The 25,466-nt window shown below is 36.9% G+C and overlaps 1 protein-coding gene across 1 annotated transcript in view; it reads left to right on the top strand.

Annotated features, from left to right (window-relative positions):
- The window catches only part of Gpd2 (glycerol-3-phosphate dehydrogenase 2), a 138,492-nt gene that overhangs the window by 13,168 nt on the left and 99,858 nt on the right, over positions 1-25,466 (top strand). The window contains exon 2 of the mRNA XM_010606767.3: positions 22,071-22,180. Coding sequence (XP_010605069.1) covers positions 22,079-22,180 — 102 coding nt within the window. The 5' untranslated portion in view covers positions 22,071-22,078. The remainder of the gene's footprint in view (positions 1-22,070; positions 22,181-25,466) is intronic.

Here is a 25,466-nt window from a genome sequence, read left to right as displayed (position 1 = left end):
CACCAAACGCCACTCAAAGCCCAAAAAAAAAAAAAAAAAAAAAAAAAAAAAAAAAAAAAAAAATTGCTCTCTCTATAAACTTGCCCTGATGCTATTTCTACCTGATCTTCCCTTCAGGGGTAATTATTGTCCATGCTCTTGTCTGAACCTTATTTGTATCACTTATATTTGTTTTAGAATCTTCTTAGGCATAAATCATATAAATTACTCATTTATAGATTTAACACAGTAGGTGCTTCATAAATATTTGAATGGATGGAAACGTGCTTCTCAACTTGGGTTTATGCATTGTCTTTTGTGAAATTTAAATTATATTTTCTATATTGTTTTAACTTCCTCTTGTAACAGTGGAGGAAAATTTTCTCATTAAGTAGAAGATGATTGCAGAAAATAATTGGTGTCCATGTTGCTAAATTAATTAGTATAGAAAGCTGATTTAATCCTGTATTATTTTTCTTTTACTGAGCGACTTTTGCTTGGGTGATTTTGCTCATCATTGTCATTGCTTTGTCATTATTGAGTTGTAATCATTAATTCTTTTTAGTGCTATACTCAAAGACATATATAAACATCAAACTAATGCACTTTTCTGGTGTGTGTAAGTGGGCACCTCCCAGGGCCCACTTACAATTGCAGGATCAGTGTGTAGAGCCATCTAATACGTTGGTTAAAAGTCTACTTCCTTTTAGTCTCTTTAAATGTCAGTTTCCATGACTCTGCATAAGTTAGTAATTAATCCATATTACGAAGAATTGAGATGATATAAATCAGATATCAGCAGTGTGAATTTAGTAAGAATGGGATGAACAAACTTGGAATGAGAGTGAGCCGCTCCTTAGTGCAGATGCACGAGGGAGTGGTGGAAAGCAGAGGACAATCCAGGATCGGGAGCTGGTTTAGGAGCCTGTGGAAGGAAGCAAACTGTGTGGCTTGGATAATGGTTTAGGGGCACAGTGAACCACTGGCCTCTGCTTGGCATTCTGTGAATGAGTGACCAAGCAAGGGACATTCTGGTGTTTTAAGATGGGATCACGGATCCTTGTTGCCAGGTCTTTGCTGTCAGGTTAACCAAAGTCATGGTATATGTTTTTGTAATCTGAGATGGAGCATCATCCTTGAAGGGACACATACTTGATAAATAACATGATTTCTTTAAAATATTAAGTTATGAGTTGATAGAGTTGACTATTTCAGGATCTTTTTTGGGGTTTGTTTTTTGAGACAGTGTTTTGCTAAGTAATTTAGGCTTGGCTGCAACTCCCAGTGATCCTCCAGCATGCTGGGTATCCATGTCACTACACCTGGCTATTTTGGTTTTCTATTCGTATTTTTTTTCGAAACAAGATAGTGTCCACAATTTGTGATAGAGCCAGAAAACAACTCCCCAGCTTCTCTGAACTAAAAATAGATACCAGGAAGTACTATTCTGAATAGAGGAAGAAAAGCCACTCTTGTGGAGCACAGTTGTCCAGTGACTTGGGTTAACTCGGGCCACAAACCTTTGACCAGCCTTCTTACAGGGAATGCTTTACGACAGCAGAGATGAAATAAAGTGCTGTGGGAGAGGTATGAACACTGGATTCCACGTGATTGGGACCTGACCCGAAGTAAAAGTCCGCTCTTCTCTCTGACCTTTGTGACAGGTAACCTGTAGCCCAGCTCTGCATTCAATGCTCAGCTTGATAGGGATTTTTTTATTTTTAGTTTTTTGAGACAGGGTCTCACTATGTAGTTGAGACTGATTTGGAACTCACTATGTAGTCCAGGCTGGTCTCGAACTCATAGCGATCCTCCTTGCCTCAGCCTCCTGAGTGCTGGGCATGAGCCACCACGCCCAGCCATAGGGATTTATTTTTGATAAAACAGTCCATAAATATGAGTATCTGTTCTGTTTGAAAGAATGTTTGTTTTGGAGAGAGATTCTTCTAGAGAACTACCAGAAGAGACCTGAGTGCTGTTTGCTCAGAGAGGAGATGGGGTTTACCTCCTCCCCCTCAATCTGTAAGTGTTAAGTGGTTCGTCTCAGCAAGTGCTAGTTAGGCAGAGCAGGTTATGGCTCTTACAAGGTGGGTTGCCTCCTGCACTACAGTCTTCCATATGGGCCAGTTCTACCTTGCAAATGTGAGCAATGTGAAAGGTTCAGAACTCATTGTATTTGGTGAGTGATCTCAGATATTAGCAATGGGAGCTGTAGATAGGAAATTCATTTTACATTGTATTTACATTATTTGAATTGTATCAGTCTTGACATACATGACATTATATAGATGAGGACACTAAAGCTCATAGTTGTACAACTTGTAATTAGTGAGTTTTGTTTTGTTTTTGTTTTTGTTTTGAGGCAGGGTCTCACTTTTTAGTTCTGGCTGTCTCTGAAGTCAAATATGTAGCCCAGGCTGGCCTTGAACTCATGAGGGATCCTCCTGTCTCAGCCACTACATCTGGCTGTACATAGACTTTATTTTTCATTTTTAATTTTTTTCATTAAGTTTATTGGTACTTTTTAGGTATATAGTACAGTTACATTCATCATTGGGATCTTGTACCTTTTCATGATGTATCTTGGTTGTACATAGACTTTAAATAGAAATATATATACATATAGATTTTTTTTTTTGGTACTGGGGATTGAACTTGTGTCCTTATGCTTGTGAGGCAGGCAGCAGAACCACTGAGCTAAATCCATGGCCCTATACACATATGTATATGTACTGTTTTAGCTATTTTTTCTCTTTGTAATTAATTTTCTACCTGTTCATTATTCCATTTCCATCCGGAATGTAATAACACAAAATAATTAATTCCTGAGCAAAGAATATCTAATTCACTTAAATCTATCCACATATTTCTAGAATGTTCTTCATTCACTTTAATACCTATCAGAATAAAAATATTTCTTTTTTAGTCAGACTGGGGTTATAGAATCCAGCGATGCCAAGAAGAAGGAAATTTTCAGATGATCTTAATCACTTATGTGAGGAAAGTGAAGTCCAGAGAAGTCAGGCGGCTTTGTTCAGGCTGAGATTGTTATAGGGTGGGGTGACACCTAAGTCATAATCTCTACAGAGCACTCGGCTGCCTCAGAACATTGTCTGAAAAACAAACCATGTGTCTGGCAGCTGCCAAACTAATGGCCAAAGGAGTAGGCAGAAGGGCACTGGGTGAGATCAGGCCTGAAAGTCATCACATTGATATTGGAACCTGAAGTTTCAACAGGAATACTATTAGAAATGTCATTTGTGAGTCATTTGCTTCCTGACTGCCTCATGGTAAGACCAGGGGTCTCAAGTGATGAACTGAATTCTTTGAATTAACTCTGAGTTTACCTAAACATTATCTCAAATTTTCTGGTTGAGTAGAGGCTGTTAGGTGTAAATTGCTAATGTGCTCTGCTGATTTCCATCAGCTCACTGTGCGATTTGACTGACAACAGTGTGAGCCTAGCCCACTGTGGTCTGGTGAATTGTATCTGCTCATCCAGAAGAGTGCCTTTTGAGCTGGACCAAGAGATGTATGGCCTTTTAGTTTCCAGTGTGATGCCAATACTCAGGCAATTGACTTTTGCTCTTCATTCTCTTACAGGGGAAAATTATGAAGTAAAATGGTGATAGGCCAGGCATCCTTTTTAAGATTCAAACTCATAAATGTAAATTACTGTAATCAAGTATATGCTTCCTATTACCTATTAAATCTATACACTTAGTTGGGTTAATAAGTTCTACACATCTCCGTAGCCTCCCAGTCGTGTTGGTGGTGCCTCTGCTTGTTGAGATGTGACCCTGGACTCTTTTTTCCGATGTAGATCCAACATCAGTACCAGTTATGATGAGTAATGTATGCATATTGAATATGTGTATGTGGGGAGAATCACTTGCAAACAGCCAAGGTGGGATAGAAATGTAAAAGTGACTTCCCCTCTTGGCTTTTGAGAGGCACTCTCAGTTGACACTCTATTAGTTGTGACTGGCTCATCAGACTGAATGAGGTGGAATGGTTTTTCAAGTGTGTAAGTTCAATAGGTTATATTCAGAAATATCCCTAAAGTATTTGTCTTCCAGTTGTAGAAGATTCTATTTTGGATTGGAGTTTGCATTTTTGACTATTTGCTCATGAAATTTGCTCACTCTTTGTCCCCCCACTTATGGTCTTTTTTTCATTCTCTTATTATGAACATGGCTAATGTTGTCATTTAGGAAAGAAAAAGCTGTTTTTACTCTCTTTAGCCTTTCAGGCATCCTCTCCTTCTCCCTCTCCCTCTCCCTCCCCACTCCTTCTCCCTCCCTCCTTCTCCCTCCCCATCCCCCTCCTCCTCTCCCACCCTCCTCCCTCTCCCTCTTGCTCTGAAACATAAATTCTGCCAGATCTTGTATGATTAAAACCCTCCATTGACTCCCTGTCGCTGGTCTGTCAGAGTACAGACATCATGAGGAGAAGGTCATATGTGACTTGGCACCTGTCTGGCTTGCTGACCTTGTCTAGAATTTACCGCCCACACCATTTTCTGTGCTGTGGCCACAGTGGCCTTTCAGTTTCCTGAGGAGACCAAGCTGATGCATGCTAAGTGTGTTTGAGCACTGGTCTTTTCTTGGAAGCAACCCCACCCGCAAACAGTGTTGTGTACTGGCCTCATGTCCTTAATTACATTTTTTTCCCCAAATCACCTCCATGATTAGTTTCTTTCTACACCCGGTTCCTTTCTAACCTCATATTATCCTTTCAGAGCACTTGTCACTTTGAAAAGAGTCAACTTTTAAATTTGTTTACATGTCCCAATCTGTGAGATTGCAGGAATCCTTCATGCTCAGAACTATGTCTGGGATAGAGCAGGTGAAAGGTCTTCCCAGGTCAATGCATGTTTCCAAAACCACTGCCCCTCCTGTCCTCTATATTGGGCAGGTCTCTCAGTGTTAGTTTGCTGTGTACACTTGCTGTGGTTATTTTCACTTGATCTTAGCCAAAAGGCCAAGAAGTGATGCTGCTGTGGTTATTTTCAAAGAAGGTGCAATTTTTTATCTTTCTCTTGCTAATGAAAAGTATGTTTTAATAAGACAGTTTCTAACAAGTCATTTTGAAGGTTTTTCAGGAGTGGCAGATACATATTTTTTGGTATGTTTATCTGTAAACTTACTTAAATCTAAGTGAGTATGTACAAATGTTCCAATAATTTCTAGAGTAGAAGCAGAGAGATTTGCTATACTTTTTCAAGAGAAGGTGGGTCTATTTAGATGAGACAGAACTGAAATATGAAAATTCTTTTTAAGGCTTGGATTATGTGCATGTATCTAAGTTTAAATTCTTTCCTTATTTTTTTTTCTCTCTCCGTTCCTTCCCTCTCCCCTCCTTCTTCACCGCCCCCATCTTGTACAGGGATTAAACCCAGGGCTTTCACACTGAGCAACATCCCCAGCCTATATTTTTAATATTTTATCTTAACAAGCTCTTGCTAAGTTGCTAAATTGCACAGGCTGGGATGGAAAATGAGATCTTCCTGCCTCAGTCTTAAAGAGAGCTGGGATTATAGAACTGTACTGCAACCCCTGGTTTGAAATCCTTTTTTTTTTTTTTTTTTTGGACAGGGTCTCACTAAGTAGTTGAGACTGACCTGGAACTCACTATGTAGCCCAGGCTGGTCTCGAATTTGCAGCAATCCTCCTACCTCAGCCTCCTGAGTGCTGGGATGACAGATGTGCGCCACCATGCCCAGCTTCTGAAATCCTTAATCTTATGAGGGCCTTAAGTTTTTTTCATCCAGAGTTTATACAGTAAAATCCATCAGTTATCTATTATCTAATATCTAATATTTAGTCCCTCTTGCTTGCCAACACAAGAAGAAGGGAAAGAATACCCCCTGAATAGTTAGAGCCCAAACTTTGAAAATCCAATGCTGAAGTGCTGGTAAGTGGCTCTTTTGCATTGGTAGGAGGTACTTATTTGTGTTTGAAACAGTTTTAGCTAGTTTAGGTCTTATTTTCCAAACCATAGAGATAATAAGTTAGAAGTGAGTTGGAGAGCTCAAAGATCAACACAAAATTATCATCAACCTGATAGTTTGGAAGAAATAGAAAATTTTAGAAAGCCAGTAAAGACAGATGGGAACAATCTATCATTTGGGACCATATAATGAAGGAGTTAATAGTTTTGTCTTTTCTTTTGGCCTTGTATGTGTGTTCCATTTTAGTTTATCACTACACGTGTGTAGTACATAATGTTTACATTCACTGTGGAAAGTTGGTACCTGTACAGATCACATCTTAGTTCCTTTTTCTCATCCCTTTGCCTTCCCTCCCTCCTTCTCCTATCTCTTGATCCCCTTCCCCTTTGAAAACATTTTATCTCCTTTCTTACTAAATCACAAAATGTGCATTCATGGTTAATATTCTGTATTGAAGAAGCCAAAGTAGGCCATGGGCTTTCAGAACACTTTGATCCACAGATAGTTTAAGACTTTTGTTTTTAAATTGTGAACTCTATTGAAATGTAAACTCTTAGAGGCAGAATTTACAGCCATGCACATGCCTGTAATCTGGGCACCTGAGAGGGATCGTAAGTTTCAGGGCAGCTTGGGATACAAAGATTTTTGTGTTTGTTTTCAGTAGTATGTTCAGTGACTGGTGGATGGTAGGGGATCAGTAAATAGTTATTGAATGAAAGAGTAAATGCAAGCCTTACTTGTTTAAGAGTGCTGAAAAATAGGAAATTAAGAAAATGCCATATGTATTAGTCAGCCAGTCTTTTGGTCACTGAGACAGAACACCTAAGTGAATCAACTTAAAGAGGAAAGATTTATCTTGGCTCACAGTTCCAGTCTGTGGTCCTGTTGCTCTAGGGCCTGTAGTGAGGCTGTGAGTAATGGAGAAGGACACGGTGGAGGGAACCTGTTCACCTGACAGCGTCAGGGAAGCAATGAGAAGGAGACAAGCTGGGGCCTGGACTTGATATCCTCTTCAAGGGCACTTTCCCAGAGACCTAGCTTTTTACCAGGCCTCACCTCCTGCAGGTTCTACCACTTCCCAGTAGCGCCACATGCTGGCGACCGAGTCTTTAATACAAGGGCCTTCAGGAGATTTTTAAGATCTCAATTTGCAACACTACCTTTCTCTCAGGAAGAGGTTGTTTTCTTCCTACAGCAGCTGAATGCAGAAAACCCATAAAATAATGCAAATGTACAGGTAAAATTGCTTTGGACATCTTCAGGGACATTCATCTATAGTTGGAGGATCAGTAAATTCTAATCATTTGATTGAAATCACAAGTGAAAGACTTTATAAGACATCTCCTTAATCTTTCCTTCCAGAATATCCCCTGGTGATTTTATTTTTTAATCTGATGTTTTGGGAGTTGAAAGAATACTGATTTTAAAAAATCAATGACATCTTTATGGAGAATATGGATAGAATTCTTTTATCTTCTCTGTTTGTGGGATGTAAATTTAGATTGTTACCTGCTGTGTTATTGGTTGTGTTATGTTGGTACATAGTGTCTCATGAATGGTGACTACACTTGTTTCTAAGCTAGTATTTTGAATGCTTTGCACTTAGGGTGTATGCCAGTCTTTTTAAAGTAAAAAGAAAAATCTGACATAGAGATGATTGAAGAAGATGCCTTGTGCAATTGGAGGGAATAAGATCTTGGGACCCAAACTGTTTTTGGAGGAGGGGAAGTGAGGGATTGGTGGATTTAGAGACTGTTATTTTCACATACTTTTGAATGGAATCATTGTTAGCAATATGAATTTCTTCAGTTTCTCTCTCTGTGTTGTTTCCTAATACTTGTTTTCTTTCTTTCTTTTCTTTTTCTTTTTTGTTTTTTGAGACAGGGTCTCACTATGTAGTTGAGATTGACCTGGAACTTACTGTGTAGCCCAGGCTGGTCTCGAATTCACAGTGATTCTCCTGCCTCAGCCTCCTGAGTGCTGGGATTACAAGCGTGTGCCACCACGCCCGGCTCCTAATACTTGTTTTCTTAAAGGTTAATTTTAGACAGTGATCATCTATCAAAAAAATGTAATACATGATTATTTTGGCTTTACTACAACACCTCAGATTTTCTTTGCATACATTTGGTATATATGCATTTACACATTCACATTTGTACATGGGGTTTATTCAATGAATAGAGAAGCGAATTGAAATGTAAATTTCATCAGGCCATAGGCAGGCAAAAAACACAAGAATATAAGATGTAAAATGTGGTTAGCTTTATTTCCTGGGGATTTTCTCAATCTCAAGGAAGCAGACTAACTGATTTCCCCAACCCAACATCTTGGCTTCTGTTACATCTCTCAGTCATTACTTGGACATTATTTGTGTAGTGTTTGTGATAGAGCTATATTCAAACTCAGAAGTATTGTTCTTTTTTACAATGTTCATCAGTTAAATGAACTGAAACGTTTGTACGATAAGTATCAGAAAAACTTCATAGCTATATAATGAGCTCAGGATTTTATAATCCATCTTTGATAAATATTTTCTAAAATGTATTTCTAATATATATCCATATTTATATTGCATTTGTAACTGGCACTTTTGAAGGTATTGGTCTGTTTTCTTCTTATTCAGTGATAACAAATAAACAAAAGCTAAGAAAATCTCCAGCTATCTGAAAGGCTAAGGCAGGAGGATCACAACAAGTTCAAGGCCAGCCTGGGCAATCTAACAAGAGCCTAGTTCAGAAAAATAAAAAATAAATAAAAAGGGCTGGAATTATAGCTTAGTACTTCTTGAGTTCAATGTCCAGTATCAAATAAATAGATAGAAAATCCATATTGGCATTTTCAGGGTAACAGAAAAGTCACCATTGTAAAGTTTTTCTTTTCCATTTTTCATACTTATTACGTATGAGGCCTAATTTTCATACCTTCTACATTTGTGCTTTTTCAAAAAGATTTCAGAATAATAATTTTGAAGATTTTTTTATGTCTTCAAAAGAAAATGTTTACATTCAGTAGGCATTCTTTCATAATTCATAGTGCTCATTCCTAAGTCACTCTTTCCTAATTTATATTTTCTTACAAATGTAAGATATTTGAACATAACAATAGATTTCTGATTAAGGACTAGGTAAATAGAAACTTAATTGTTACTGGATGTGGTGGCACAAATCTGTAATCCCAGCACTCAGTGGGCTGAGGTGGGACGTTTGAAGCCAGCCTGGGCTACATATTGAGACCCTGTCTCAAAAAACAAACTAACAAACAAACAAAATTTAAAACTTAAGTGTCTCAGGAACTCTTTTCTTTAGGCATGTTTTAAGATTAAAATTTTCTTACGGTGCATTTTTAAGCGTGTGCCACCACGCCCGGCTCCTAATACTTGTTTTCTTAAAGGTTAATTTTAGACAGTGATCATCTATCAAAAAAATGTAATACATGATTATTTTGGCTTTACTACAACACCTCAGATTTTCTTTGCATACATTTGGTATATATGCATTTACACATTCACATTTGTACATGGGGTTTATTCAATGAATAGAGAAGCGAATTGAAATGTAAATTTCATCAGGCCATAGGCAGGCAAAAAACACAAGAATATAAGATGTAAAATGTGGTTAGCTTTATTTCCTGGGGATTTTCTCAATCTCAAGGAAGCAGACTAACTGATTTCCCCAACCCAACATCTTGGCTTCTGTTACATCTCTCAGTCATTACTTGGACATTATTTGTGTAGTGTTTGTGATAGAGCTATATTCAAACTCAGAAGTATTGTTCTTTTTTACAATGTTCATCAGTTAAATGAACTGAAACGTTTGTACGATAAGTATCAGAAAAACTTCATAGCTATATAATGAGCTCAGGATTTTATAATCCATCTTTGATAAATATTTTCTAAAATGTATTTCTAATATATATCCATATTTATATTGCATTTGTAACTGGCACTTTTGAAGGTATTGGTCTGTTTTCTTCTTATTCAGTGATAACAAATAAACAAAAGCTAAGAAAATCTCCAGCTATCTGAAAGGCTAAGGCAGGAGGATCACAACAAGTTCAAGGCCAGCCTGGGCAATCTAACAAGAGCCTAGTTCAGAAAAATAAAAAATAAATAAAAAGGGCTGGAATTATAGCTTAGTACTTCTTGAGTTCAATGTCCAGTATCAAATAAATAGATAGAAAATCCATATTGGCATTTTCAGGGTAACAGAAAAGTCACCATTGTAAAGTTTTTCTTTTCCATTTTTCATACTTATTACGTATGAGGCCTAATTTTCATACCTTCTACATTTGTGCTTTTTCAAAAAGATTTCAGAATAATAATTTTGAAGATTTTTTTATGTCTTCAAAAGAAAATGTTTACATTCAGTAGGCATTCTTTCATAATTCATAGTGCTCATTCCTAAGTCACTCTTTCCTAATTTATATTTTCTTACAAATGTAAGATATTTGAACATAACAATAGATTTCTGATTAAGGACTAGGTAAATAGAAACTTAATTGTTACTGGATGTGGTGGCACAAATCTGTAATCCCAGCACTCAGTGGGCTGAGGTGGGACGTTTGAAGCCAGCCTGGGCTACATATTGAGACCCTGTCTCAAAAAACAAACTAACAAACAAACAAAATTTAAAACTTAAGTGTCTCAGGAACTCTTTTCTTTAGGCATGTTTTAAGATTAAAATTTTCTTACGGTGCATTTTTTTGGCTATAAAGTTCATTATGTAAAAAATGTTTTCATTTGATTCACAGTGCCTTTGCACTATTTTGTTTATCATCTAAGCCTTTAAAAACACATTATTTATATGGTGCAGTAGAAATTGTTTGCATCCTTTTTTTTTCTTTCTTTTTTTTTGTGGTGCTCAGGTTGAACCCAGGCATTATGTGTGCTAGGCAAGTGCTGTACCACTGAACTGTATCTACAGCTTAACATTGCCCCCCCATCAGGTTTCGAACTCTGGACTTTGTGCTTGTGCACCACTGAGCTAAATCCCCAGCCTTTCACACTGTTTTCTTAGGAAACCTTTAGGAGTGCGTTTTCGGTAGCTATGATTGTCTTTACCTTAGAAGGCTTTGATATAGCTTTAATAAATCTGGATGGGAGGCTTGATATATTTCAGCAGGATTACAGACATTTTTCACTATATTATTTAGTGTGCCATGCTTTCTATAACTAAAAAGATCTTTTTCTGAATTACCAAGTTTTATCTGTAACTGAATATGAAATCTAAAAGATGGTTTGTGCTGCCCAAGAAACAGCTGTTTTCCTAACAGAGATGGGGTCAATAAAAGAGAAAAAACACTGAAAGACGCCTAGGACTGGTGTGGTCTGTTTGGCTAATGAAATTTTTGGGGTGCACGATTCTTTGGTAACATTCCTTTTTCTTCAAGGTAGAATTAAAGTTTTTTGTACCTACGATGTTTTTAGTGCTAAGTGAGGCATTTCCTGTTAGTAGATATGTAATTGCAAGTTTAATTTCATACTAGTGTGCTTCCACCCAGTTCCTTAACCTGTCTTATGCCTTGTGAGAGGTAGGCATTTTGGGAAAGGAATATTCCAGATTTTCACTTGGGAGTGTCATATTATTTTAGGCTTGTTAGAGTTACCCTAAATTACACATATGGTAAACAATGAAGGCAGAAATAGATTTCAATTAAAGGTAGGGTTCTATTCCTTTAAATAAAAAATTCATTAATTTATCTAGGATACAGAAAATATATTAATCTTGCTTTAATTTATATTTTTATTAGTCCATTTTGTAATATGTAATGATTACATTCATTGTGAGGAATTGGTTCATGTACATAACACAACATAATTCTTTTTTCTATCTCCTTCCCTTCTCTTCCCTCTCCCTCCATCTCTTGGTCCTTTTTCCTCTTAATTTTGCTTTTAAAATAAATTTATAAATGATAAAAAATTCACTTGTATGAACTAACTGTAGTTCTTTTTTATTTTTATACATTTTGTGGAAAATTAGTAAAATAGAAACCATTCTGTTATGACTTAAAATATCATTTTGACTTAATGATTATAAATCTATTAACTGAAATGGGCTTCATCGATTTCTTGTAATCCTACAGGGAACTTCATGAAAATAAGGAAAAAGGGCCAATTTTGTGACTCTTCGGTTCCCAATGGCAGAAAATACAAGTACAATAATATGGAAACAGCATATATTTTGTAAAAAATTGGATCTTAAATAATAAATGATTGTTAGAGTGTTAGCATTCATCTAAGGGATCCTCCCTTTTGATGTATTTTCTTTTTAGAGGACTTTGAAATAAATGCTTGGTTAATAGTTACGATATTGCATATCAGAAAGCCTCATAATAATGTATCAGACAAATTTTTCATGAACAGGGACTATGATTTGGCTCAGTTTCATTATTGACTTTTTTTTTTTTTTTAGTTTTATGCCTTTTGCTTATACTATTTGACTGATTTGACCCGGTAAATCCAGCTCAACCCTTTCCTGCCAACTCCTCTGGTCGAGCCTCCAGATCCTGCTCTCCTTGGAGGCTGAGGAGTGGTCCCAGCTGTCCTTGTTCTCCGTAATCCACAACTGTGGGTTTGCTGCTAAAGTAATGTAACTGACCTAAAGATGCCCGGAGAGACTAGTAGGAGGCTTTTTCAAAAGTACATTCTGGCTTGAAACTGTGACTCCATACAAATATAGTGTTTGTTTTCTTTTGCTTCTCTGTTTTCCGATATTTTGTCCCCTTTTTTCTTTATTAAAATAATTTACCTTTGTGAAGACATTTTCCCTATCTTTTAGGTGGGGCCCTTTCTGGGATGGGATTTTCTGGTGAAATAGAAGACCATGCTCTTTCCTTGAAGTAGCCTCGCTTTCCTAGGGTGTGGAAGTCAGAGACAAAGCCAAAGTTTGATGCCGTAACCCAATATTTTGTATGTCTAGAATCTGAGGATTCATTATATTTCTAACTTCTCTGGTGGCTTTTTTGTTCTTTCTTTAATCTTGTGTCATGGGGAGAATTTCTTCCCTTCCCTCTTCCTTTCCTTCCTTTCTTTCTTCTTCTTTTCTCCTCCTCCTCATCTTCTTCCTCTTGCCCCTGCTTGCCTCCTCCCCATTCTCTCACTTTCTCTCCTAGGAATTTAACCCAGGGCATTTTCATTGAGCTACATACTTATCCTTTTAAATTTTTATTTTATAGATTTTGAGAGTTGGTTTTACTAAGTCCACTATATTGCTCAGGCTGGATTCAAACTTGTGATACTCCTCCCAGAGTGCTGGGATTATAGGAGTGTGCTACCTTGCCTGGTTAGGAGAATGCTTAGTGACTTCTGAGAAGCTTTTTCACTTGTAATTTGATATCCTGATCAGTGTTTATATTTTTTACAATTACAGGTTGTTATTGTTTGTATATGTGGAAATATATATCTACATATGCTGTGCTAGAGTAGAAGATGATTGTGGGATAGGTGTCTGCTGTTTTCATAGGACTTGCTATAGTTCCTCCTTTTCTTTGTGATCATATCTGTGGATATCCCATATATCCTTGTCATCTGTAGTCTTGACCTAAATCTTTAAACAGATATTTAACGAACGAGACAAATCTGATGATTCATTTCAGTTTATGGTCTAAGATGCCTCTGTTTCCAGAGAATAGACTGATGTGCTTCTGATACTGTTTCATTCATTTATGTGAGACAGCATTCAGAACTCATGCTGGATGCTCTTTATGTTTCTGTAGGATTCATATGTTACTGTGTAAGGTGCATGTGTGTCTGCTTGACTGGGGTATGCATTACAGACAGAGCTTGTCTGTACTGTAGAGTGAATCTTTGGGAAAGAGAAGACAGCACTTGGTGTGCTTTGGTGGTACTTGTCTGTGTAAGCACTTTTCAGCATGTGTTTGAACAATGAGATTTTTTTTTTTTTTTTCCAGACAGGGTCTCAAACTCACTATGTAGCCCAGGCTGGCCTTGAACTTGCAGTGATCTTCCTACCTCAGCCTGGAGAGTTCTGAAATTAAAGGTAGGCACCATCATGCCTGGCATGAGGTGCTTCTTTCTGGAGAATTCTACAAATTCTCTGATATCACAGTAAATGGAATAATAAAGGTCTAGTTCTAAGTACTCAGAAATCTCAACTTTTGTATTTAAAAATGGGCTGCTGGATGGGAAGATGTTTGTGTTTACTTCATTGTCTTCCCTTTTGTGTGGACTTGTTGTCAAGGTCTGTGATTATAGGGTTATCAGGGAGGTCTTCTCTGATAGGTTCTGCACTTTTATTTTGTAAGATTCATGCACTGTTACAAGTCACTGGATTTATGTGTGGGTAGGCCACGTGGCATGGCCCCCTCAGTTGTGCCTCTCATGGCTGTGACATGACTCAAAATAGATGAGGGGGCGGATTTCCATCTTCAGCTATGAGAAAGGGTTAGCTGTGCAACTGAAGTGTTAAGGAGCTTTTTGCTATCTTTGGGCCTGTATATATGCTTATAAAGGGATTAGGGTGCACTTGCAGCACATGCTACCCCTAGATTGCATCACATGCTACCCCTAGATTGCATCTTGGGGATTTTATATTTAAAATATTTTGTACATCTGCATTCTTCAGTGTAGGTAAGGATGAGAGTATGGAGTGCCTTGATATCCTGCTAGAGAACCCATGTCTCAAAGACTTCAAGGTGGTGGTTGAACTATCCTCCTGAAAATCACCTTTGAGCTTTCCTTCCACTGATAACACTTTTAAGGGATGAAAGAAACCTGCTTACTCCTGTACTGGCAAAGGAATCAAAATCCAGAAAAGTTTCCATTTTTTTCTCTTCAGTGAATGTAGTGCATGGAGATCAGAAAAGTCATTGCAGTTTCTATATAAAAAGACCATAAGGATGGGAGAGTTTTGTAGACATGAAGGGACTGTGTGCTTCTTTGACAGATCAGTGATAAATCCATTTGCTCAGAATTGTACTTCCACTGAATTTACATCCTTATAAATAAGGCTATTAGGAAAGAGTATATGACAGGCAGATAGGGAGTGAAATTTGAGTACTGTTGAGAACTTGTGGCCAGGATGTTTGTGTTCTTGTTCTGGAGTCAGTTTGCCCCGGGGGTAGATGATGAGGGGACCTTTTGTATTTTCCAATAGGTGGTTATTACTTGCTTTTAAAAGTCTGAGGTGTGAAATTAAGTCATTCAAGTGTGTGATTTAGCTGGTGGGGGTGGCCTTGGCTTGACCAGGAGTAGCAGAGGTGGGGAGCAGTCAGTGACTAAGTGTATGAAATAGATCTGAGCAGTTCTCACTGTTGATGTTTCTCTGTATCGAGAGACCTGAAAGGACAGCTAACAATTTTGTTGAGCCAACTTAGTTGCAGTCATCAGCCAGCAACATGGGTCAGAAGATCCTTAGAAGTGGCAAGTCCTGTTTTTGATTGCGAGCACTCATATACATTTTATCATGCAGTAGTTGTATCTGTCAGTTCTAGGCAGAAGTTTCTCAGGCCTCAACTTTAGCTATGATTACTCTTCTGAGTTTTAAACCTACATAGCTAGTTCTTTTTTTTTTTTATTGAGTTCATTGGTACATTTTAGGTATACGGTACAATTAAATTCATTATTGGGATCTTGTAGCTTTACATGACAGGTCTTGATTCTCATTTTTTCCTCTTGTCCGTGCCCTCCCTTCACCCCCTCTTCCTCTCCCCATTTACAAACACTTTATTTCCATTTTCTCATATTTTTTTCTTTTCCCTTATTACCTTTTGCCTACCCTTCCCACTTTCCCTACACGTGTACTTTAGCCCTTTTCTTCCTATTTCACATTGTCAGTTATCTCATTAGGATCTTAGGTACTAGTATAGTTTTTCACACCAGAGAAACTATTTATTTACACATGTGTGATTTATTTATTTCACTTAGGAGTATATCATCAATATGTGTCCATTTTCCTATGAATGAATCTAATTTCTTATTCTTTATGGCTGAGTTGTATTCCATTTTATAGAAAAACCACATCTTTATCCGGTTTCCAATTGATGGGCAAATGGGCTGTTTCCAAGTTTGAGCTATTACAAACTGTGCCGTTATAAACATTGGTGTGCATATATCACTGCGGTATGATTCTTTTAATTCTTTTTGAAAGATACCCAGAAGAGGGATGGCTGGGTCAAATGAAACCTCTAATCCCAGCTCTTTGAGGTATCTCCATATTGATTTCCACAGTGGTTGCACCAGTCTGCACTCCCACCAACAATGGAAAATGGTTCCTTTTTCCCCACAACCCTGCCAACATTTGTTATTGGTTGATTTTTTTGATAGCAGCCATTCTTTGTGGGGTGAGGTGGAATCTCAGTGTTGTTTTTATCTGCATCTCTCCAATGACCAGTGATATGGAACATTTTTCATATATTTACTTGCTGCTTTCACTTCTTTGTCTGAGAAATGTCTGTTCATTTCAGATGTCCATTTTTGAATTGGGTCTTTATATTTAGGGGAGCTGATGTTTTTAGTTCTTTATATATTCTAGATAATAGTCCTTTGTCTGAGGAGCAGCTGCTAAATTTTTTTTCCCACATTGTAGGTTGTCTCCTAGTTCTGTTGATGGTTTCTTTTGCATTGCTGAAGCTTTTTAATAAGATGAGATTCCAGTTGTTGATTGCTTCTGCTAGTTCCCGTGCTACTGAGGATTTGTTCATAAAGTCTTTTCCTTTGCCAGTGTCTTCAAGAGTTCTGCCGAACTTAACTTGCAGCAAGTTTAGTGTTTCTGTTTTAATATTTAGATCTTTAATCCAGTTGGATAGTTTAGGGCATGGTGAAAGATAAGGGTCTAGTTTTAATCTTTTGCAGGTTGAGATCCCGTTTTTCCAACACCATTTTTTTTTTTTTTTTTGTACCAGGAATTGAACTCCGGTCCTTGTGCTTGCAAGGCAGGCTACCAAACCGCTGATCTAAATCTCCGGCCCTCCAACACCATTTATTAAAGAGGCTATCTTTCCTCCAGTGGAGATGTTTCACTCCTTTGTCAAAGATGAGATAGCTGAGTACATCTGAAGTTGTTTTTGTGTCTTCCAATCTGTTCCACTGATCCTCAGGTCTGTTTTTTTTGCCAGTACCCTGCTGTTTTTAATCACAGTGGCTTTGTAGTATAGTTTCAAATTGGGAATTATTATACCTGCTGCCATGTTTCTGTTGCCTAGGATGGCTTTTGCTATTCTAGGTCTCTTATAGTTCCAAATGAATTTTTGGATTCTTTTTTCTAGTTCTGTGAAATATAGTGTTGGAATTTCAATTGGCATTGCGTTGAATCTGTATAGCAGTTTTAGTAGTATGGCCATTTTCACCATGTTGATTCTTCTTACCCAGGTGCAGGGGATATCTTTCCATTTTCTTACATCCTCTTTGATCTCTTTGAAAAAAGAGTGCTGTAGTTTTCAGAGTAGAGGTCTTTTGTTTCTTTTGTTAGATTGATTCCTAGATACTTCATGTTTTTGGATGCTATTGTGAAAGGAATTGTTTCCCTAATTTCTCTCTGTGAGTCTGTTATTTGTGTACAAGAAGGATAGCCAGTTCTTTACTGCTTTCCCCAAGTAGGTATTCTGTCAGGATCTCAAATTTGCTTGATTCTTTACTGATCTTCTTTTCTCCATTAAGTCTTCTTCCTTTTCTGGGTTTTAGTGTTGTGATGTTGGGGCTAATCCCCGGCTGCTTTGGCTCACATTCCTTATCATGTTCGGCTTCTGGTTCCTCCTGTACTCTGTTGTCAGATCCTGGCGTGGTCTGCAGTTGACTGCTGTCATTAGAGATTTCGGCAAAGCATTTATTTCTGCATTTGCACTTTCGGTTGCCTTAAACCAGGCTTTTGTTCTGTCACACAGGGACTATTTCATTGTCCTCTAATTGGTCTTTCTCATAAGCCTCAATGTAAAAATTGACTTGCAGAAAACAACTGTCTATAAATAATAATGGGATACAACATCTTGGTTCCTTGAAGTACAGCCTCAACTCCCCATTGCCCACAAAATATCACTGAAATACTTTACATGCAGAGTATTTCTCTCTCTTTTTGTTTTTGCCCAGGTCTTCTTTTTAGTGTTTTTTATTAGCACATGTTTGTAGTACTTAATGATTCCATTCATTGTGGGAGTTGATACATGTACATAACACTTCTTAATTCTCTTTTTATGCCCTTTGCCTCCTCTCCCTCCTTTCATCTCTCAAGTAGTTGTTCTTTATGCAGATCTTCTCTACTCACTACCCTTTAAATATTTTTTTCTCCAAGATCTTTCTTAAAAATCCTATCTTCTTTAAAGCCTTTTTGAAATTCTTTTAATCAGAAATAATTTCTTACTCCACTACAATGACATTGTATCTTGCTTTCTTTTCTACAAAAGTGTTTATAACTCAGTATAGCCCTAATAGTTATAAGACACAATTGTAAGGCAGACTTTGGTATTTTATCCTTTACATGGAAATCCTTGAGGCAGTCAATAAATCACAGTTACATTTAGGTGAGTTCTGTTTTGTTTAGGTTTTGCCGGTTGAGCAGTAATTCTCCTTGTGAGAATTAGTGTGGCGTGGTGTGTGCTAACCCTGTAGTCAGCCCTGAGACAAAGTATATGTAATCAAATTAGTAGGCTACAAGACATGGACATTGAGCCATGATAACAGAGATAACTATTTTTGGGTCATTTTCTCCCTGTGGTTGTCTCACATGCTTAATTGCAAAAAGTGAAGATTTATCAATATTTTTGGTCTCTTGACTAACTTTCCAGTTTCAGCTTTTATATATAGGGAAATAATCATTCCTGCTTTGTAATCACTGCATACTTTTTTCCTTATAAGGGAATTTAGAAGGTACATATGTGTTCACAGTGTGTGGCTTACATTTATCTGGTTTTCTATTTCTTTCTTTTTAGAATAAATCAATATTCTTACATTACTTGGTAGAAGATAACTATTGGACTGTTTACCAGATGCTTTCTCCTTGCCTTAAAAACTTGAATGCTGACAGATGCTACACTTTTGTGTAGTTGAGAATAGGGCCTTCTTTTTTTTGTTTTCGGGTCACTGATTATTGAACCTACAGCCTTTTCCCTGAGCTACATCCCCAGCACATTTAAAAAAATTTTATTTTAAGACAGGGTCTTGCTAAATTGCCAAGTTGCCCAAGCAGAGCTTGAATTTGTAATCCTCCTGCTTCAGCCTCCCAGAGTGCTGGGTTTACAGGTATGTGCCGCCATGAAGGACTAGGACGTTCTTTTGGGAATGACAGTAAAATGTGTTGTTGCTTTTGGGGAAAAGTTATCTTTCTAGACTAAAAGCAGGGCAGACCCACTCTTTATTTAAGAATCTAAACTCAAAGTCAGTCAGTGTTTCCTCTCTATCTAGGGAGTGACTTCTGGAAAATCACCCAACTACTTCTGAGTGACAGCTGCCTCTGTTTTGAAATTAGATTGTTGTGTGTGTGTTGTGTGGTACTGGAGACTGAACATAGGTTCTGTGCATGCTAAACCAGCATTCTACCACTAATTTACACCCCCAGTCCTGTGAATTTTTTCCCCCCAGAACCAGGGATTGAAATCAGGACCTTGTGCTTGCCAGGTGTGGTGCAGCACCCCTGAGCTAAATCCCCAGCCATCCAATCCTGTGAAATTAGATGTTAAGATGAAATATGCTGATGGGTGTTAAGAATTGAAAGCATGGTGCCTGTTACCTAGCAGACAATCAAATGGTAGCATTGTCATTGTAACATATATAATAATAATTAATAATTAATAATAATAATGTGATCTTAAAAGAGCCAGGAAAAAATGACTGATTCTCTATTTATTTTTGAATTACCCATGAAAGTGGCTTGTTCATTATAGTTAGCTACATGATAGTACAGGATTTGATCACAGTAGAAATAAGGATCACTTATGCATAAATTATTTTATGAAATTATTGAAAAAGGAAACTATTGATTATAGTCAGTATTATTGCTAACTGGCAATATGTGAATGCAATTTTTCATTAGTATTAGTAGCTTATTGAAAAAATATAGGAAAATATCTGCCTTTGCAAGTTTTGCAATCAGACAAATCAAATGAAAACAATGTAGTTAGGCAAGAAGGGAATACACACTTCTGGTAAAACTAGATCCAAGTTTAACACCTCTAACACAGACATTTTCATTGATTGTTTTATTATATGTACCAGCTCTCAGTTGCCAACGCTGACGTGTGGTATTCTTTGTGAGGTTATTGGTGACATTATCCACAAGACAAAAGCAGTGATACTAAGCTAAAGTCAGTCAGACACAACACTGACATCGAGCAGGTCATCAGGCTGCTGTCTAAGGATAGGCCCAAGTATTGTTAGGTAAATAGAACTAACACTCTATTACCTGTCCCAGCTGAGTGCGGCACCCATTTATCCTTGAGGTAGCTTGCTATTTCCAGGCTGCTATGGTTTCCATTGTTGTGTGATAGACACCAATCACATAATGTTTAAACACTGAATGTTTATAGCTGCCCCTTGAATGGTGATGGCGAGCTATGACAAATGGCGCCTGCTAAACTGTGATTTTACTATCAGAGTAGCCTTGGGTATAAAGTTTTTGACTGAATGATGAATGAAGCCCCCAGCCAGCCTTCACCAGTGTCTTGTACAACTTGGGAAATAGAAGATGATTGTGTAGAGAAGGAACAGAAAAAAAGAGGCCTTGAGCAGCAGAGTATGCATGTGAAAAATCTTCCTGATAACAATCTTAATTAAAAAAGCCATCTTAGAATTTTGGAGTTTGTAAAGAAGAACAAGATCAGAGGAAAAAATGAAATTTTAAGAAATGCCAACTTTTTAAAGTGTATAATTTATAGTATTCCAAAATGAATTTTCTGTAGACTCATAGTTACCAACTATACTGAAAATTTTTATTTTAGGATGGTATGATAATAATGTTACACACCCAGTATGGGACCAGATATGTAACTGTATCACAGTTTACATGGATAGGCTATTTGATTGTTTAGTACCGTACATGAAAACTGCCTTCATAGAATTACAATGTATGTGCTTGAGTTATGATCGCCACCCATACAGGAAATAGAATAGTTAGTGGTTTACCTATAAGAGGTGGGTGTGCCAACTACTTTAGTGAAGTGGAAGAAAACTTTTAGGTGAGTCGGATTACTCAGTCCAGGTCAGAATTTCTTTTTCATGTCGTCACCATTTTAGCTTTCTTTGTTTAACAGAGTAAAGGTAGAATATCTTCAGTGAAATTTTTATTTCTGTGGATTTTTTTTATTTCTAAAAAAAGTTAAAGTGTAATTTTTCACTTGATCTTAGCCAAAAGGCCGAGAAGGGATAAAGAGTAATTTTAAGTACTCAATAAATTTAAAATATTTAACCAGCCCAGTAGTGGAAAACAAGAGAGACAAAAGGAGATAACACAACATAGAACTTCAGAAATACACAGTGAGCAATGAAAGAGGACTTGATCAGGAGGTTGTCCTCATTAAATTGTGTCACGAAACTCTGGCTAGAAGAAAAGTTTTGAAGTTCTTCAAAAGAATTCTAGTAGGTTAAGTTTATTAATTTGTGAAAGATCAAAGCATGGTATCCGCTGACTTTCTGTCTGTAATGTGTAAGACTGAGTGATAGAAATGTGTGTTGGCTTTAGCTCTAGTGAGACCTTCATTAAGAAGGGAAAGCTCAAGAAGAGAGTTGTGCCACAGTTTGAGTTAGACACAGGACAGAGAACCTGAGACAGGCCTGAGGTTTATTGTTATGTTGAGTGACCCAACACTTCTGCTAATTCTCCTTCTGGAAGGGATTAGCTGTTAAACAAATTGGCAAATACAACATGCAGTTCTGTCAAATACACAGTGACATTTCTTTCTGCAGTTTCTTTTGACGTTATACTGTTTGAATATCTTCAGTTGTCTCTTAATTTGCTTTTCTTTCTTTAGTTCCTGTTGGATCTGAATGTGACTTTTACATAATTAATTCCCTTGTCTAGGTTTTTTTGGTTATTGCTTTTGAATGCTGGTATACAAGTTGGCATGCTAGTAACTTCCTTATTTTCTGTTTCCTTTTCTAGTTTAACATAGTTTCATAATCCACACAATGTCTTTTTATTATTTGGATTGTTATGCAATAAAAATCCCAATTAACTTTTTATTTCCTTTGTAGTTTAAGAAATGGCATTTCACAAGGCGGTGAAAGGAACTGTTCTTGTTGGAGGAGGTGCTCTTGCCACTGTTTTAGGACTCTCTCAGTTTGCTCATTACAGAAGGAAGCAAGTAAGTAACTGCATGTATTGATTACAATACGTGACTTAAAGCTGCTGAAGTGCTGTATATGAGGTGCATATACATTATTGGGTTTTTCTTTTTGAAATGCAGTCAAAGTTTCTCAGTTTGATTTGAAAGATACTAATTTAGAATACTGCCTTATGATATACTGAAATACTGAGAATTGTATCTCATTTTTTAAAATGTGAATTTATTTTTTTCAGAGATCATTATTTAACCTCACTTGTGTCTCTTTGGTTTTTAAAAGACTGCTTCATTTACTACTGCCAGGGTTTGTTCATTTAGACCTTCCTTATTTATTGCACTGTTTGGCTACCTTCTATGTCCTTGCCAAGTTCTTATTAGAAGACAAGCAGCCAAGAAAGGAAGTAGAAAAGAAAAGGCCTAACTCTGAATCTTGATTTTATTTCTTAAAAGTTTAATTACTTATATAGTGTTATATTTTTAAAATAAATTTTATTTTATCCCATTTCTGCCCTCAAAGTATTACATTTTATTAGATAAGCATTTGGGGGAAATCATGACAATGAGACAGTATGAAATTTCCAAATAGTTTAAAGTTTTCAGGTTTTTAAAATTCTGTTTAACTTTTTTCCCTTTCCATTAAACTGTGCTCTCCTTTAAACTGATACCAGGAAATAATTTTGTTAAAAGATTTTTTTTTCTTTTCGAGTACCAGGCAATCCATGTTGAAATGTTGGTAGCTACCCACCTCAGTTGTTAGTGTTAGTCTCCCTTTTCCATTACTTCGTGTCTGAAGGCATTTTGTGATGCTAGCTGAGTGGAGCATTCCTGTTTCAAAGATAAAGGTGAAGGAATTTGGTAAGCTGTTTGTAATTGGGTGAGCTACAAGCTACTGATTTTCTACATTTTTTAAGGGTATCTTTAAGCTATGGATTGTCTGGTACTTGTTTTTCCTCTTTCCTTGCGCTACCACATGGTAGAACCAGGCACATGGGTGGAAAGTTCTTATCCTAAATAGGAAAGCACAAGTGCTGGTTACAGTTAAAAAACAGCAGCTAGTTTTTATGTGGTTCCTCTTAAAGATAGGTGATATTGAAGATACTGTGTTCATCCTTTTTTTTCATTCTGAGCTATGAGCACATTCCCCTTAAGGTTTCCTCCAGTGTTTGTTGCTGGTATGATTGAGTGACTTGCTGTAAAACTCTTCCTCATCTATTGATCGTTTTGGTGCTCTATTTCTTTTAAACAGTTGCTTTGGTTCCTTAAAAGTAACTGAAAAGATGTTGCTTCTGCTGAGGTTATTTCAGAAGTTCATTAAGGGATTAAGGGCATTAAGGGCATTAAGGGATTAGATTACTTCTGCCATCTTTACCAGTGTTATCTGAAACCATACTGGAAAATGCCAGTGCCAAAGGTCACAGTATCTAATAGTTGTTGCTAAATTTGTTTGTGGCTTGTGTCTTTTAACCATGGTAAGCATGTTCTATTACAAAGTTTATGGCTTACCTTTAAAGTATATAATACTGTTCCATCTGTTTTTGTTTTGCTTTGTTTTTCTTTGATTATTGATCTCATAGAATGGAATAAACATATATATTTTTTGTTTGGAAGTTAGGGTTGGATTTTAAAAGGCAAAACAAGAGCTTATTGATTCCTGTAGCATTTTTTCATTTTATCTTTTCTAAGTTAGACATCCTGACTACCTAATAGCCAAATTAAGTGGATACTAGTAGCTTTAAGTCATTTATAATTTTAAGCTGACAAGTCAGTTGACAAAAACCAAGATAGGTTTATTCAGTTGAGTTGTGTCAGAAACCCAACTTTGTGTATCTTTGGAGGGGATGTAGATTTGGGGGGAATAGCGGGTGCAGTATAGCCATAGGGATTAGCACAAACAAACAAACAAAGAAAAAGCAAGAAAAAAGAAAAAAAATAGTACCAGAGAAACAACAGTTTATTTTAGATGTTGACATAAAATGACCACAAGCCTCCTTTAGCTCAGCTGTCTTCTTTCAGAAAGTACCTTTCAGTCAGATCCATTCAAGGAGGAAGATTTTTCCTGACTTTAATGGTCAAGAGAATAAAGTGGACTACATTTTTGTAGAAGCTGGGGCCTTAAATGAGACTTTTTCTGCAGAATAATATATAAAGCGTTGGATTATTGTTCAGATGTAATTATCTCTTGTGTAGTTTTTTTTTTTTTTTTTGGTACTGGGGATTGAACTCTGGTTCTTGCACTTGCAAAGCAGACAGCGGAACCATGAGCTAAATCCCTCGGCCCTCCTGTGTTTTTAATGTTTATTATAATTTTCTAATTTTTTTTTTGAGGTAATGCATTTTTAAATTAAATTTATTGGTACATTTTAGATATACAGTATAATGACATTCATCCATGTGAATTTGCACCTTTATGTAATCTTTGTTCTTATTTTTTCCCATTCCCCTGCCCTCCCTTCAACTCCTCCACCCCTCCTTATTTACATAGACTTTTTTCATTTTTTTCCATTTTCTCATATAAATTCTATTCCCTTCTTTCCTTTTCCCTACACCTCCCACTTTCGCTTCCCCTTATCTCTTTTCCTATTTCACATTATGTATTATACCTTTTAGTCCTTATTTACAATTCTAATTTCTCACACCAGAGAAATGATTTAGTATTTACACATGTGTGTCCTGTTTATTTCACTTGAGTATCATCTCAGTGTGCATCTATTTAGCTATAAATGTCTCTAATTTCTCATTCTTTATGGATGAGTAGTACCCCATTTTATAAAAAACAAGAAACAAAAAACACATTGTCTTTACCAGTCTCCAGTTGATGGGCACTTGCGCCGTTTCCAAGTTTTAACTATTACAAACTGTGTCACTATGAACATGGGTGCACATGTATCACTGTGGTATAATTCCCTTAATTCTTTTGGAAAGATACCCAGCAGCAGAATAGCTGTGTCAAATGGGACTGCCAATCTTTGAGGTATCTCCATACTGATTTCCACAGTAGTTGGACCTAAAAAATATAAATAGCCCAATATCAATTAACAGAATTGAAAATGTAATTAAAAACTTACCAACTAAGAAAAGCCTGGACCTTAATTAGGCTTCACTGCTGAATTCTACAAGACATTTAGAGAGGAACTATTGCCACTACTGTTTGAACTCTTCAGTGAAATTTAAAGGGAAGCAATACTCCCAGATTCATCCCTGGAAGCAAGCATCACCTTGATCCCCAAAACAGAGAAAGACCCAATCAAAAAAGAGAACTATAGGCCAATCTCACTTATGAACATAGATGCAAAATCCTTAATTAGAT

The sequence above is a fragment of the Fukomys damarensis genome, unplaced genomic scaffold, assembly GCF_012274545.1.
Source record: "Fukomys damarensis isolate Sample0158 unplaced genomic scaffold, DMR_v1.0_HiC HiC_scaffold_26, whole genome shotgun sequence".
Classification (NCBI taxonomy): Eukaryota; Metazoa; Chordata; class Mammalia; order Rodentia; family Bathyergidae; genus Fukomys; species Fukomys damarensis.
This window is presented reverse-complemented; position numbering and strand designations above follow the sequence as displayed.